Genomic DNA, 17445 nt, shown 5'->3' with positions numbered 1-17445 from the left:
TCAGTTCACACATAGAGCCGGGGAAGGAAGGCGAGCGCGACAACAAGGTGGGTTTTTTTATCCTCCCGTGAGCGAATTTAACTCTAGAAAACGTCCATTTCCACACGCTGCTCACCCGCACTTTGTCCTAATGAAATGTTTGAGCTGATATTTGATATTTGAGTCAGGTTAAACTACCAGCTCTTATGTCAGATAAGGGCTGCATACTAGCGTGGACGGCTGCACTGACGCAGTCCGAAGCTAGCTAGTTAGCCACAGCGTTAGCATTATTAACAGGGTTCCCACGGTCATGAAATTTCTGGAAATATGTTGAAGAGAACCACTGGCATACACTACACTACCTGTCTTTGGGCATTGCGCATAGGAGTAAGCAACTCGTTATTGAGCTGAATTATTGTTATATAGTCCTGGAAACTGGGTTAAATATTCTGGAAAAGCTTTGGAAAAGTTTTGGAAATTAATTGGTAAAACATGTGTGAGAACCCTGTATCAAAGTCCATTATTTATTGGCCATGTTTGAGCCTCGGCCCACCATTTATTTGATGAGATTCAATCTCTCAGATATATGTATTTTGTTATATATTCTTTGTTATCGTTGGATTTTTGGCCACAATTCCATGCTGTATTGATGTTGGTGGTACCATAGGAGATCATAACAGGTCAATCAAAAATGGCAATTCTTGTATATTCTTACTGAAATTGTGAGGACTTATTGTAAATTAAAGTTGTACTATGTAACTTTTTTTATAAAACAAATCTTAAAATTCTCCTAACTATTAAATCACAAAAGTTTTAGAAGATCCGCGCCGTGAATTTCAGCCTGTAAAGCCTTCTCTGTATGTAAACTGAGATCCTTGCCGTGGACCGGATCTCGCGCCAAAATTGCGTCATCACACTACCGGCCAATCACAGCGAGGGTTATACAACTGCCGGCCAATCACAGCGCATCTTGAAGTGGGGTCGCTATGGCAGCCATATTTGTTGTCGCCCGTTTGTACCATCCCTTCTCTAGGTAATTTCGTCTACCAGGCAGGGTGAAGGAGTCCGTATCTCTGGAATTACTGAACGCACAGGAACAAGGGACCCCTTAAAAGATAGATCTCAGCGAGGTGGAGGCAGACGCGGGGGTCTGAAGGTACGAAAAACGGACGAAAGACGCGGACGCGACCGCGGTTTGCTATAGGGCTAATGACCACTAGTTGGGCAACTTACACAGTATGGCTTTAAGTAATGCAGATGTTTAACAATAATGTGTACACTATACAATAATTTTTACACTCAAGAGTTAAAGATCTGTAAGGGTCCATTTGGTTACCAACTCCATCATTTAGCTGGGGACCACCTGGAACCCCCTCAAGGTCCCCTGGGGGTCCCCGGAGCCCACTCTGAGAACCAATGGTCTACACACAGCTGATTAAAAGGGGGGGCAGTAAAAACTCACCCCAAAGTTGTTAGTCCGTGGGTTCATGCTGGAGGTTGCTGTGAGGAATATATATTAAATGTTTTAATGACGCTTTGTGGAGAAACATGTCTGTCCCTGAATGTCACTCACACATGATCCTGCCGTGTTACATTAGTTTGATACATTTGATGAATCTGGATGTTGAGCTTTGTGGGTCTATTAAATGGCTAGCCCACGTTTAGGCCAATGTATCTCTCTCCCTCTGAGCCATTAGATGGCGAGCAAGAACATAATTAATGGCTAATAAGAACTGGAACCTGTGACCTTTAAGCCCTTATATACCATACTAAATTCATTGCTATAAAAGTTAATACATTAAGTTTGGTGTTGTACTACTGCATACTGATACAACAACTGCATGTGTAATGTAATTGTAGAGGCATTGACACTAAGGCTTGTCCACCTGCCCCCGGCAGGTAAATAAAACTTTCGGGCAGGTGAAGTTTGCTTTCAGGTTGCCCAACCCAACCGGGCAAGTGTTCATTTGAGAGGGGACGCAACCGTCTATTAACACAACACCATATCTGTCTAAACACCTGAACGTGGCCAGCGCGCTCTGTCTTCTGGTCTTTGGAATGTAAAATAATAGCACTGTTTACCTATAAATGATGTGCTGCTGACATTCAATCATAGCTATGTAGGTATTTGGATTTGGAAGTATTGAGGTACAGTATGACATTTCTTATCGCACAGCCCCAGAAAGTAAAGAAATAAGTGTTAAATTGAGCGGTAATTAAAATCTTACCCATCATTTTATAATGGACGATTTACTTTTTGGGTTAGGGTTAGGGTTTGCCCGACGGGCAAGTGCCTCTGAGACCTTAGTGTCAACCCCTGAAATTGTACTGTATGTTACACATGCAGACAGAAATACTGCTGTGATCCTAATGTACAGGAGGACACATCAACACTTTCGTTAATTTAAGTTGCAAAAAAAGGAGAGAGTCATACTCCATTTTTAACAGAGATAATATACAAGAGCTCTTTCGTAGGAGCTCCGGGTTGTTCAAGGTCTCTTCGGAGAGAAACAACGTACACTGTATAACTTTCACATGGATAAAAGGATTATAATAAGCCTTCTTCCAGTACAGCTTGACTCTTGTTTTGGATATTATAGCCTAAATGTTGGACTGTCAGGCAGATATTGTAAGTTATTTACAAATATGTCAGGCCACTGAGGCCAGATATTATGGTAATCGTTGGTGTGCCAGTTTTGGCCCATGGGCCGCCTTTTGCCTAACAATGTCAGTGGCCTATATTATACTTTGTCCCACATGATGTTGACTGCTACTGTAACTACAGAGAGAGAGAGAGAGAGTTATACAGGGATGTTACTAGGTTTTCAATGTAATGGGTCCCGGGACCCACAGGTGGTCATTCAAATGTCTCCCAGAAAAGTTTTATGAGTCCTCAATATAAAGTTTACGCGCGCAAAATGGCGTCGGACGTCGGTGGAATCAAAACATTGACGTTTCTATCGCCTGTTTAAGACTTTCTACGTGAATTTTATTTGTGTTAACGTAGGGTAAAGTAGGATGCTTTCACCCATGAACAATGGTGGTGTCTGTGGATTTTTTTTTTTTTTTACTTTTTTACCGCAACGCGGTAAATTATTTTAACATGGACTCCAATGGAGGCGCATCCCCGGGACCCCAGGACCATGACATGAATGAGTCCCTGGGTGACTTGAATGAGTTTTTGATGCGGGATGCACACGTAATGACATCACTGAGTTATACATGCTTTTTTTCTGTCTGCTCTTATGTTATGCTAATGATTGTCGATACTGCTGGGCTATCGTATTTTGAATTTTAATAATGATAATTGCATTTCGCTTCTTGTACAGTACCTGGTCGCGAGTAGTGGCAAATAAAGCATTCCTCAAAACTTTCACCTATAATGACATTAAATGATTATCAACTGTCTTTCGTAATCGATTTAATTTATTTCACCCCTTATTCATTACAAAGAAAAATGCATTTGCAATATATGTTATCTATTATTGACCCCCCACACAGATGTCATGGGAGCTCAGCTCTCACTGGCTCACACACACACACACACACACACACACACACACACACACACACACACACACACACACACATACTGTAACACGAAACCTGTGGTCAACTATTTTTTCTCTCACACATTTCCAGGCTCCAACAACCTTTTTGTTTTCCTTACTGGGAAACCGTTGTTTAAATATCTTCTTGTCTAATATCAATATGAAATATTGTATTGTCTTGTGTAATTACTAATATGACAATGCAATTTGAGCTCAGGCCAGAATCTAACATATTAAATTAAGCTACGTTATTTTGCTTTCCACAGATCGTGTTGAAGATCTTGCACTTTTCTTACACGCACTGTAAGACTTCAAGACTTCAAAGAAGTAAATAAGTAAGTATTCATCATGAACCAGTGTTTTTTCCTCTTCCATTTAAAAAAAAATGGTAGAATAAAGTACAATATATGCTAATGGAATGGAACATTAAAAAAGGAAATTCTTTATTTTCTTTTTTAATGTTATGTCTTCTTTTTTTGTTTGGTCATTGGTTTTTGCCTTGTGGCCCAGGTTATTATCATAAATGATAAGTAAGTAAGTAGCTTTGGGAACTGAGCCAGGTGGCTCATAGGTCAAGAGCCTATCTCCTGTTTCTGAGGTGGCTTGATGTACAAGCACACCCCCCAGCCATGATGTACACGTACATCCCCTGGACATGATGTACACGTACATCCCCTGGACATGACGCTAGTATGTCTCATGAATGTACATGTATCCCCCTGGAGTCCTGGACATGACTCTAGTACAGAGTTCCCAATTAGTTTTCCCCAAGGGCCGAATCATGTCTAGGGTACCAAGCCGAGGGCCACAACATTGCAGGGGGCAACGGTGGCGTTCCCACTACTCCAGCCGTCCAGCAACAGTTTTCGTCGTTGTCGGGTAAAAATCTTGTATGTCCAAAACCGTTTGTTTTGAATTTATCATTTTAAAAATGATTTAACCTATTGAAAACAGACGATCTGGTGCGAGGCGTTGTGTGCTTGTAGATCTGCTGTTTTCACTACTTTTGTGCGACGGCCTTGTATGATTTGCGAAAGAACGTACACATTTGGAGATACGAGATTTCCACCCGACAACGACAATATACTAGTGTTGTTGCTGCTCTTATAACACCATTATTACTGGGGTTGGTGTGGGCCAGACAGTAGCCCCCCGCGGGCCGCAAATGGCCCGCGGGACGCCTATTGGGGAACCCTGCTCTAGTATGTCACAGGAACTTGGCTTTTAGCCTAAAGGGGGGGAAATGACTTAACTAGGGTCTAATGCCATCTTATCCAAAAATAATCGCCATAAATCATGGATAGATCTGATGAGAGCCTTGAAAAACCGAAAAATTAATGTTTGCAGAAAGAATAGAATGCGGATAGTTGGAGAATATTTTGGAAATCATGCATGAAGACTCACAGTGGTGACGGTAAAGCTTTTGTTTATGTTGTCCTATGTCACCTGATGGTGTGGTGTGGTGTGGAACTCCTTGCTGCCTTTTTGCCTGTTGCAGTGACGTACAGGAGAGAGAGGAGCATACGAGATGCGTATGATGAGCGCTTTTTACAAGAGAGAGGGGTGAGATTTACAAACATATTTCACACATGACATGCTGCAGATGTTTTAAAGTCATGTCACATATGTTTTCTTTCTTGTTGTTCCCCCCCCCCCCCCCCCCCCCCACTGTGCCTTTGCTTTCACTTCTGGTTATGATTTACTTAATAATTCTAGATAGCAAGTCTTTGCCGGCGCAAAGAACTTTGACACACAATGGATTTTATCTCTATGTCACAGTTAAAATAGACTGTAGAAGAGTGTCTAAGTTCCATATCTAAGGACCACTAAGAGGTCTGGCGTGGCCTCCAGATCATCTGGCTACCACCCATTCATGATGGGTAATACAAGTGCACTTATGGTGCCTGCATGACTGCATCTGGCAGACCTACATGTATGACAGATTGACAGCCAACAATATTTGAAACATGCTGCGCTGAAAGATATTTTGTTAAACAAAAAAGCACAACGTAAGTAGCTTTTCAGTCCATATGTACAGATACATTTTCACTTATCATAAGATGAAACGTTTGTTGCAGTTTTTAGATTAGATCATATCATGTTCTTAATTTGTATTGTTATTCAATTTAAATTGGTGCCAATACAAATACAGATTTTAACAGTTTGGCTGATATTATAGTTCAAGACAGCAGATCAGCTCCCAGCCCTCAGATCTTCCAGAGGAAGGAACGAGGAGGAAAAAAAAGGAAGGAAGGGAATCTTGAGATACAACAGCCAGAGCCAGAAGGTGCAGGAAGTATAGCTGATAAATGATCTAAAAAAATGAGGGAAAGAAGAAGCAGAAATAGGAAAGAATTTGGCAAATACATACTACACCTCTTATTTGGACAGCAGTCGCACCATTATTGAATCCATAACTTAGTTGCCGCTTCAGCTAACAAGCTGGTTAGTTACGTTTACACAATTAGTGCTGTGAAGTGACGAGCTATTCATCTAATGAAAAGACGGCTGATGTCTACTGAGGTTTCTGACATGAAAATGACAACTGTACAGAATTTTGTTGTATTCTGAATGCAATGATAATAAACGTCTTATCTTATCATGAATCACTTGTGCAGGCAGATTTTATCTGCCTCACCATCCACCTTGTGAATGTTTTTTGGCATATTATTCAGGAAGGATATTTCAGAGGCTGTGTCTATAAGGCCTTTGCAACATTAAGTTCAGTCTTGTTTCCTTCAGCTTAGTAACTAGTCTATAATCAGACCATTCAATGTCCTTCTAAAAATAAGGGAAGTTTTGGGCAAGGTCTTTCATGCTTTACTTTGCATTGGTCTGGACTACTGCAGTTCTTTATTCCTGCCGCCCGCACTCAGAAATATATTCCACACCATCCACACCAGTCCTGATGTCACTCCCACTACCCCTCAATGACAGCGTTATTTTTTGTATTGGAATTCCCATAGGCAAACCTTTGATTGTGACATAAGAATATGTAAACAAACCACCCGATGATTTTGTCAGGTATGTGACTCTGTGTCGTTTATGATATTGAGTTACATTTGATAACGCCTGTTTGTCGAGAAAAAAAAAAGGTTCATATCCATATAAGTAATACTGGCGTGGTTTATTTTTGGAACACAGTTCTTATATGACGCGATCTAAGATTCTCCTGTGGGAATTCCAATACATGTATTTGTACATTATAGTTAAAGTTTATTTGGGCACTTCAAACAAGGTCAGCTTTGGAGGACAGTTATGACCTGCAGGATCTTGCACTGACATAATGTGGTGACTTGAGCCATACTAAGAGAGATTTGCAATAGAATGTTCTCTTGTGCTGAATTTGTGAACACGTGGCTACTGGCTAGTGGCTACAGCAACTGAGCAATTCCAAGCAAACTCGGTTGACAAATTGATAACAGATGGTAGCAGACAAAATGAATGAATGAAGTTGAACACACCTTTGTGCGGTGCTTACTTTGTATTTATTAATACAAAATATACCACCCATCACAGTACCCCCGACCAGCTGGGCCGCCGGCGGAGAGGAGGGGTCCGTACAGCAGGCCTGAGGACGGCTACGGTCGCGGTGACTATAATAACGAGTACGACGGACGCTTCTTCCCCAACGGAGGAGGTGGGCCCCCGCGCACTTACCATGGCGAAGACCAGAGGCCCTACCATGGTGACAACGTTCACTTCCCCGCAGCAGAGCGACGCACCGCTCCTCCTGCGCGAAGGGCAAGTTGACCACTGAGTGTTTTTTGCTTTAGCTATTGAAAAATAGCAGATCTACAAGCTCACAGCGCGGCACCGAGTGCCGCGCTGCGAGCTTGTAGATCTGTTATTTTTGAAAAAGTCGTGAAAATTTGTGCAAATCTTTGAATATATGTATTTTTAAAGCGAACGTTTGTAACTCAAATTTTGCTTCTGGGGGGGTCCCTGGAACTAGATATTTTGAGATGGGGGTCCGTGGCCAAATAAATATCATTTTGGGGGTCCTTCACATGAAAAGGTTTGAGAACCACTGACATAGTAGTCTCTCAAGAATAACAGAATAACTGAGCTCCAGTTATGTGAAAAGGACCTTTTTCTTTGACAATGGGTAGCCAGATTACTGACATAGAAACATAGGGTTTTTCCAAAAACCTTTGAAGGATTCAAAAGACTTAGAATCGGGTCAAAATTCAAATTTTCATGATTTTTCAAAAATAGCAGATCTACAAGCTCGCAGCGCGGCACTCGGTGCCCCGCTGTGAGCTTGTATATCTGCTATTTTTCAGTAGTTAAAGCATAAAATAATAATACACAATAATGTGTACCCGTTCTGACAATGAGGTAGTTCATTTAAGGTGACAACTTGTTTTCTAGAGATGAAACATTTTATGAAATGGGTATCCTTGGCCTAATTAATATCACCGCTATGTGTTTCTTTTTTAAACCAGTGACCTTTTCATGTCAAGGATCCCCAAATGAATATGTATTTGGTTGCAGAGCCCCTTCTGAAAATGATTTGGGACCCACATACAAGATTTGTGGTGTTAAAATGTTTCAAAAATACAAATTGTTCAAGTGGTTAAACTGATTTTGAGGCTTTGTCAACTAATTTAGCTGGGGATTTCTGGAGAACCACTGCTATAAAGGAAGGACTGATGTGTCAATAACACACAGGGTTCCCACAGTCATGAAATTCCTGGAAATATTTTGAAATTAGAAAAACATTTTTCCAGTACTGGAAAAGTTTTGGAATTGATCAAGGGGCCTGGAAGGTCCTGGGAAAAATAGCTATGCATTGTCTTTGGTTATTGGTTTTGTTAATACCTCTGAAATGACAAATTAAACATTGGTCAAATTGTCAAATATTAGAGGCAGAAATTTAGAAACGTGTTATACAAAATTCCTCAACTCTTAGTGCTCGTCAGGGTGCCGGGGTCCCCAGTTAAAACATGATTATTTTGGGGCTCACAGCCTGAAAAGGTTGAGAACCACTGGCATACACTACCTGACTTTGGGCATTGCGTATAGGAGTAAGCGACTTGTTATTGAGCTGAATTATTGTTATATAGTCCTGGAAATTGGGATAAATATTCTGGAAAAGTTTTGGAAATTAATTGGTAAAAATGTGTGGGAACCCTGAACAAAGGTTCTATTGAGTATTGGAGCTCTACAGAAGAGAGCTCTGATGCCCCCTGGTGTTCGTTACATGACACTTGTTCTCTAAGGACAAGTCATTATATTGATCCCAAATTACTTCTATTTTGCCCCCAGCAGCCCATAAGCATTCCACTTTTACGCTATTTGTTGCTTTTTTTAATGAATGTGTTATTAGTTGTCATTTAACTAATGGGGGGATTTTGGCACAACTGCCAATCAAAGTGACTGTACTGGCCAACCACAGCGCTTTTTCTCCACCGGGACTTGGCAAAACACATAACAGCATAACATCTGTTTTGCACAAGAGTATTCAACAGGGGGTTCGGGTTAGGGTTGAATGCAACTAATCGCTTAAATAACAATATGCTTATGGGCTCCGCTTTATGCTATGGGCTTCTGGAGAAACTGGACTACAGGGGCACTTCTGCAAAATAGGCCCCATGGCAAGTCATTTGGGATCGCTATAAGTAGGAAAATTATCCTATATGCCATTTAGTCTGGAGTTGTCCTATAAGATAACTCCTGTGGGTTAATACAGCAAACTTGTGGATGGGTATAGACTTGTGGATGGGTATAGATAATAGTATCTATTATTCTTCCCCCAATCCTGTAGTTTCTATTCTGTCATTTCTTCTCAAAGTTGTAAGTATAATAGTTTTTGCTCTTAATTACAGGAGGAATATCCCTACAGGGTACCCAGAGAGGAGCCGCCGCACACAGGACGGCCAATTGAGTTTGGGTAATGTCGCCAAAATGCTTACATGTTTTTAAAGATAATTGGCCGATCGCTATGCCCCTCCTAAAGCCGTCCTCGTCCAATGCCAAGTTAGCAACAGGTTACTAACGCAGCAGACTTGGCAAGCTGCCATGGCGGCGCGCATCGGTGTACCGCGAGTCAGGCTGCTAGATAGAGATGGGATTTATGGTTCTTTGAAGTGAACCGGATCTCTGAGATCCGTTCCTTTCAAAGAGCCGTTCAAAAGACTGTCTCATTTTAGTTACTGGGAATACTTTGTAGATTTTGATTATGATTGTAAATCACTTCCACCCAAATAGGCCTGTACATTTTGGCCATTGGATACATTTCTGGCATTTGAAAATAGGTGATCTACAAGCTCACAATGTGTCACGTTGCGATGCATTGTGAGCTTGTAGATCAGCTATTTGCAAATGATTTTTCTACATTTTACTCATTAGAAAACCTGTGAAACAGGACATTCTGCATAATGAGTACGTTCTAATATTGGTACTTTAAGTACATTTTGATACCAATACTATTTTACTTTTACTCTAGTAGCCTACATTAATAACATTCCAAACTTGATTGCAGTATTGATGTTTACCTAAGTAAAGAAATGTAGTACTTTTCCCACCACTGTTCATAGAAAGGAACGGCTCCCTACTGTGAACCGAATCATATCGTTCATTTCAAAGAGCCGTTCAAAAGACTCGATTCGTTCGCGAACGTCCCACCCACTCGCTTCCGTGTCACAAACACTGAAACAAAAACAGAACGGATTGCACTGACCTACACAAACCAACCCACGGGAATAATTAGGAGCACTTCATGAGAAAATATAACTGGTAACACTTGTGTACTGTATGTTAATCTGACTTTAGTATAGGCTATTGTTTTCTTCCTGGACGTTTGTGGCAGGTTAGTCTGCAGCTGGGTGCTATTGCTGCACGCCGCCATGGCAGCTTGCCAAGGCACCCGCCTTAGTAACCTGTCGCTAAACGTGGCATTGGGCAAGCACGGCTTTAGGAGGGGCATAGCGATCGGCTAATTGTTGCCTTTCCACGCATTTAGCTTTGATTGATAGGTATGTTTGAGTGTTTTTTTTTTTTTTTTTTTTTCTTCTTTTTTTTTTTAGGAATAAGACTCCCAGCACTGCCATGTCAAGAGATTCTCAGACTTTTTAATTTCAGGGTGCCCCGGTTTGATATGCATTAGGCTGCAGACCCCCATTTGATATGATCTTTCTCGAGGGGCACTAAAATCTTACAGATCCTTTGGTTCTTAACCATCGATCAATTAGCTGGGGACTCCCCTCTAGGATCCATGGTGGTCCCTTTCCCTTACATTCACCCATTCACACACACATTCATACACGGGTGGCAGAGGAAACCATGCCAGGCACCAACCTACTCACCGGGAGCAACTAGGGGTTCAGAGTCTTGCTCAAGGAGCCTTCGACATTAACTCAAGGGGAGCCCGGATTCGAACTGGGAACCCTTCGTGCTCTAATAACGGTTTCTCTACCCCTGAGCTATGCCGCGCGCGCGTGTGTGTGTGTGTGTGCGTGCGCGCAGCGCACGTCTACTGTTGCTGTGTGATAGTGATCGTTCATGAGTGATTCGTTAATAAGACCGAAATCACAAGAAATAATGATGAATGATTCATTCCTTTCCTTAAAACGTTACTCTCACGCTTTCGCTCCCCCCTCCGCCTCCCGAGTCCTCACGACGCGCACAGAACACACCCTGGCCACAACATTCAAGAGATTCAAGATTAATTTATTTGGTCCCGAAGGAAATTTGTCTTGGATGTGAATGGCGTGAACCTGTAGACACCGGAAGTGGTGGAAGTGCTGCGGTTAACGGAAGTTCCGTCATGCGTTGCAGTCTGTTTACATTCCCCGGTGAAACAAAACATAGCTCCATTGACCAGCTCGTAAGTTAACTCGCTCTTTGGTAGAAATGCAAGCGTTTAGTCGAAACGTGCTGCTTACTGTGCGAGCACTCAGAGCAGAAAGGACGAAGGCGTGAGGGAGAACAGAAAATGATTCTGCGGGGAATAGATTTTCAGCAACACCGCACTGTGATTGGTTGAAAAAAAAGACAACTTCCGGTGAAATTCTCCCGGCGGAAGTGGCACCGTTCTATGCCGTATCAGCCTATGGTCGTAATCAGGCTTTTCTCTTGGCCTGGATGGATCTTCAGCCAAGCAGTTGTGAATGAAAACGTTTTTTATTGTCCTCACCTCAAAGTATGAAGAAGGTAAAGACAGTGCACTGTGAGATGAAACCTTTTTGCTTTTGGACAGATGCAACCTCTCTCTCGTGCGCTCTCTCCCGTTTTGCTTTTTGAGACAGAGCGACACACGCACACACATAGGCCTACTGTGTGTGTGTGTGTGTGTGTGTGTGTGTGTGTGTGTGTGTGTGTGTGTGTGTGTGTGTGTGTGTGTGTGTGTGTGTGTGTGTGTGTTGCGAGCATCGACATCCTCAGTCTACAGCCGCCTCTCCTAGTTGAACAGCCTTTCGGACTTTAAGTCTCTCGGACTTTAAGGCCATCGGAAAATCACCACGCGCTCATATAGTATGGCTACGCCAGGCTAACTTGTTGCAGCTACCGGAAAGCTAATGATGCATGCTGTTCAGAATTCAGATGTAAACAAACATAGTCGCAATATTCTCGCATGGCTGAAGTTCATATTTATGATAAGAAACCCATACTCCTGCGTCTTAAACTATGTACACCGTTTGGAAGTGTGTTAAACCTTTTGGACCTGACGTGAATTACATGTTATATTGTGAGCAGTGAATACTTAGTGTTGCTAGATTGAGTTTGAAGAGGTTGAGGTTTGAGTTGTAGATTAGGTTAGAACGTAGGGAGTAGCTACAGGTTGAAGGTCACACAGCTGCTAGCAGAAGAGTAAGCCTTTGTTTTACGATTCACACAGCTTAGTAGAGGACATCAAATGTTTTAGCCAATTATAAGCTGACAGTCAGGAAGAGGGAGGCAGTCTTGTCTTGTATCGTTGGTGAAGGACATAATGTTTATGTTGTGTGACTGTTACAGCGCTGTAAATAGTAAATACATTTTTTTCTATTATCTTTTAACATTGTTTCTGAGTCGAGGTTTGCTGATCTATTGAGAGTTTCAATTCTACTATGGAATCTCAGACTTGGAGTCCATAAATTAAGTAGGATTTACACGTCCGCTGAATTTAGGTGAGTGGTGTATTAATTATTTCATGCTGCAAACTAATGGGCGAATTGAGACATCCCACAGCCAAACAGCTGTTGAGCTGTTGCTCTGATAGAGTTGTCAGGTACACAACATCTAGTTTGTTTCTGTTTATTAGTGTTATTTATTTTGTCTTGCAAAAGCGACGAATTGGCCTACAACGTAGCTCTTTGATACAGCAGCGTTGTGCAACTTGTGCTCCGCTGAGATGTCTGACTTTCATAATCCTCCTAATTAGAATAGGCAGTCTTTTGCCGTCACATACTTAACGGATGTAATGCTTTTAACACATCCTACCAGGTATTAATTAATTAATTTATCCACCACTGCCACGGTTCATATTACTGACTGTGTTGCATTGTATTATGTTGATGTGTTTTTTTTAAAGCAGCACTTGAACATGAGTATGCTGCGACAGAGCATGTGTCTAATCATTTAAGCAGAGGTCCTCAACATTTTCTCTAAAATAATTGTGATTAGCATTTTTCTGTCATAATCGGGCAGCTCTACACTCACTATCCATTGAGGTGCCCCAGCATCTAGTAAGAGCATCCTGTCTTCTGAAGTGTGTTCTCCCAGTGAACAGCAGGTGGCAGCCTTTCTCCACACATCAGAACAGTGAAAGTGTGTCCTGTTTTCATTGCCTCCAAATTAGCCAGGGGGGGGGTGGTTCTTTGCAGTGGTAGGCCTCCTCTGTACATGAAATGTGTGAATATCCCTGTGTGAAATGTTTGTTTACATACCACTAAGCGTAAATCCATGTCTAGTCTGCCCCATATTGGCCTGTCTCGGCTTATTCAGGGATCCTGTACTGTGGTACAGTACAGAGCCTCAAGGCCAGTGGTGTAAAGTAACTAAGTACATTTTACTTAAGTACTGTACAGTTTTGAGTCACTTTTACTTTAGTAGAGTATTTCCAATTGTTAGTACTTTTACTTCTACTCCCTTGCATCTCAGAGGCAAATATTGGACATTTCGGACATTTGAAAATAGCCGATCTACAAGCTCACAATGCGTCGCATCGTGACGCATTGTGAGCTTGTAAATCTGCTATTCTCCAAGACTTTTTTTTTTTTTACATTTTGAACTTGTAAAATGTGACATTCTGCACAATGATTACTTTTTCTTTTGGTACTGTAAGAACATTTTGATGCCAATACTTTTGTACTTTTACGCGAGTACACTTTGAATTCCGGACTTCTACTTGTAACAGAGTATTTCTACATTTCGGTATTGATACTTTTACTGAAGTAAAATATTGTAGTAATTTTTCCACCAATGCTCAAGGCCTGCCTGGCTCCACACTGTTTATACTCACTCTGTGTCTACAAATGGTTCATGGCAGCACAGGTCTCCATAGGTAGGCTACACATTGGGTAGCAAAATGCAGGCTTTCTTGCTAGGGATGTGTTTGTCGGCTGTCAAGCCTCGATCAGAGTCGGGTCCGCGGTGGAAGGCTATCCACTGCGGTGTAGTGCGGTGTAGTCTTTTTGAGCGTTAACGTTGTAGTTTTATGACTCAAAAAGACTACACCGCACTACACCACCGCGGACCCGACTCTGATCGAGGCTTTAGATGCCAGAGGTGTCAAAAACATGGGTGCAGAATGCAGATAGTTTTTGCCTTGGTCTTCTTTAGTTTCAGCTTTGTGGTGATCACATGGACTTTTTTGAAGATGTTTTTGGAGCTTTTCTGCCTTTATTGATAGCATAGTTGTTATTGTGACCGAAGGTCGCATATACTCTGAAAAACCGTGTCGCTTGAGTGACCTTCCTTCCTTCCTTCCGTAACCTTCCTTCCGTAACCTTCCTTCTGTACGGGAGTGATGTCAGTGTGATGTCAGGAAATGTCACGAAATGTGGATAACACTATATATGGAGATAGTCCAGTCCATCATGTCATATGGGACTACCGTCATAGACAGTAGCCAAAAGAGAAGGATACACAAGACTAAGAAAGACAAAAAAAGAGAAGAATAAAAAAGAAAAAAAAGGAGGAGGAGGATAAAGATACCAAAAGAAGAGAGAAGAAAGGGTGGATGAGGTTCTGCAGCGACCTATGTATACCCAGCCTGGTCCAAATCCTACTGTCTCAAGGATGAGGAAATGATGATAGCCTTGAATAGTTATCCCTGCCAGACAAGGGCTCTGATGGAGCTCATTGACTGGTTGTGAAGTGTCTATACCAAGATACGCGCTGATCCCATCCATGAAACATTATCACTGCAATCCATACTTTTCAAATCGGCCTCGCACCGCGAGGCGATGTGTGCTTGTAGATCTGCTATTTTCACTAGTTTTGTGCGACCCTGATGAAGCAGGGCTTTAGGCTACTTTATGAAAAACATAGATATTTGAAACTTGGAGATATGAGGTTTCTACCCGACAGTGACAACATATACTGCCTATACTAGTAAGAGCTTGACAAGGTTCGCTCCTTGTCAAGCTCGACGTTGGGCATTTGGACCTGTATACATGGAGAAATGGAGCGAACCTGTGTGGCCTAAACATGGAGATGTGGTACAGAATGACTCATATATGGGCATAAAAAGTATGCCATGTGACATCACTTCCTGTACAGACAGTCAGACAGACAGCCATTGACTCCGGCCTAACAATGGCTACTGTCTATGACGGTAGTCCCATATGACATGATGGACTGGACTATCTCCATATATAGTGTTCTCCACATCTCCATGTTTAGGCCCTATCGCTCACACCCTAGGTGGGGTTGGTGATAAGGCCTTTCTGTGTGGAGTTTGCATGTTCTCCCCGTGTCTCCTAGGGTTGATACCCTCACAAAAACATGAACAAACTCCCAACAACAACTAGAATCGTCAGAGAAACGCTGTGGTTGGCCAGATAGTCAAGAATTGGCCCTTTAGGGCGAGGTCGCATGTCACCCTGAGGTCGCATTCCACCCTCAGGTGTCTTACTAGTATAGTATAGTATAGTATAGTATACAGTAGTCAGTGAGTGGAGATATGGACAGGAAACAGGATTTGAGAGAAGTGGAGTGACACGTAGCAAAGGCCGTCAGGATAAGGACTCGAACCCACGACGCGCGTCAGGCATCACAGCCTATGTGGTATGCGCCTGGACCACAAAGAGCACATTTTACACCACACAATTGCTAAGTAATTTAGGTACGGCACACTTATTTATATAGCACATTTCATACACTACGGTAATTCAGTTTGCTTTATATAAGCCATCCACACTGGCATATACTGTAGTGAATGGGCAGGTAGGGGATGTACTGTCTTTCTAAAGGACTGTGCTAACATTTAGCCCGTCCTATATATACAGTATAGGTCAGCTATTTGTCTCGGAAGTTCAGAAGCCCTCCACCCACACAAACATACACACATAGGCTACTCAGAAGTGCACATGCTCATACATGCACTATTCATGCGTCTCTTCTCCAGTCTTATCTCCTCTCCAACCTATTAACACATTAAACGCCCACGTGGTTTTGACGTTTTAATTTGCTGGTGCCCATGGCAACGCGTCATTTCACCTACCGGCGAGAGTACTGGCGAGAAAAGTAATCCGAGTAAATGTAATCCGAGTATGTCCTGTTTATTTCGCGAAAATCTTTTCTTTCAGTCAGGACCGTTTTTTATCATTTCTAAGCCACAGTGTTTGTGTTACGGCATGTAGAAGAGGCTGCCGTTTTGAGAAAAAAATGAAAAAAGGAAGAGAATCCGGAGAAAACAGCATTTTTGTGCAGCCGCTAAACAGGAAGTCAACGAGCCAGACAGCACGTCCGGGTGACGTAATTGCGCGCTGCATGTTGGGAAATGGAGTTTGTTTCATCACCGCGGTAGCCAAGTGCAGTAGCTACAGTACAGTATAGTTTACTGTACAACGCGTCGAACGCGTCGTGGGCGCACGTAAACATCAAAGAGTTTGGCGCGTTGACACCACGTGGGCGTCCGATGTGTTAAGTCTACTATGTCTTTGTGAATGAGAGAGACTTAATATGTGAAAGATGAGTCACCCACTCTCACTCTTTTTCCCATACATTTCCACTCTTTCAGAGTAAACCGGGACACTCAAAGTCACCCTAAAGGGATAGTTCAGGTTTCTACGTTTTGTGTTTTATGTCACACATTCTAAGGGTCTTGTCAAATAGAAGAAATGGCCACTTGAAGCTTGTTGGCATTTTATAACAATGCCAATGAGAAAGAATGGGGTCAGCTTGCCAGTATCTACTGGTTAGCTAATCATTAGATATTGGCTGGCTAACCCCATTCTTCCAGTGTACAGTATATGTCTCGGCAAGCAAACTGCAGAGAAGGAAACAAAAAAACGTTTCACCAATTATACAATTATTGGTATATTAACCGGCCTAGAATTATTGAATGCTTTAACCAGTGAAAAATAGCAGATACTGTATACAAGCTCGCAGCGCGGCACCAAGTAGATCTGCTATTTTTGAAGAAGTCGTGAAAATGTGTGCCAATCTTTGAATATATGTATTTTAAAAGCGAACGTTAGTAACTCATATTTTGCTTCTGGGTGGTCCCTGGAACTAAATATTTTGAGATGGGGGTTTGTGGCCAAATAAATATCTTTTTGGGGGTCCTTCACATCAAAAAGGTTTGAGAACCACTGACATAGTAGTCTCTCAAGAAGAACAGAATAACTGAGCTCCAGTTAAGTGAAAAGGACCTTTTCTTTGACGATGGCTGTCCAGATTGCTGACATAGAAACATAGGTTTTTCAAAAAACCTTTGAAGGATTCAAAAGACACTTAATAGAATCGTGTCACAATTCTAATT

General features: G+C 42.1%; 1 protein-coding gene across 1 annotated transcript in view; it reads left to right on the top strand.

Annotated features, from left to right (window-relative positions):
* Positions 1 to 16: 16 nt before the first annotated feature.
* pphln1 (periphilin 1) overlaps positions 17 to 17445 on the top strand; it is a 65808-nt gene continuing 48379 nt past the window's right edge. The window contains exons 1-5 of the mRNA XM_080754446.1: positions 17 to 47; positions 3797 to 3865; positions 5029 to 5093; positions 7050 to 7274; positions 9362 to 9426. Of these exons, the coding sequence (XP_080610572.1) occupies position 3865; positions 5029 to 5093; positions 7050 to 7274; positions 9362 to 9426 (356 nt within the window). The 5' untranslated portion in view covers positions 17 to 47; positions 3797 to 3864. The remainder of the gene's footprint in view (positions 48 to 3796; positions 3866 to 5028; positions 5094 to 7049; positions 7275 to 9361; positions 9427 to 17445) is intronic.

The sequence above is a fragment of the Nannobrachium achirus genome (assembly GCF_963921795.1).
Source record: "Nannobrachium achirus genome assembly, chromosome: 23".
NCBI lineage: Eukaryota > Metazoa > Chordata > Actinopteri > Myctophiformes > Myctophidae > Nannobrachium > Nannobrachium achirus.
This window is presented reverse-complemented; position numbering and strand designations above follow the sequence as displayed.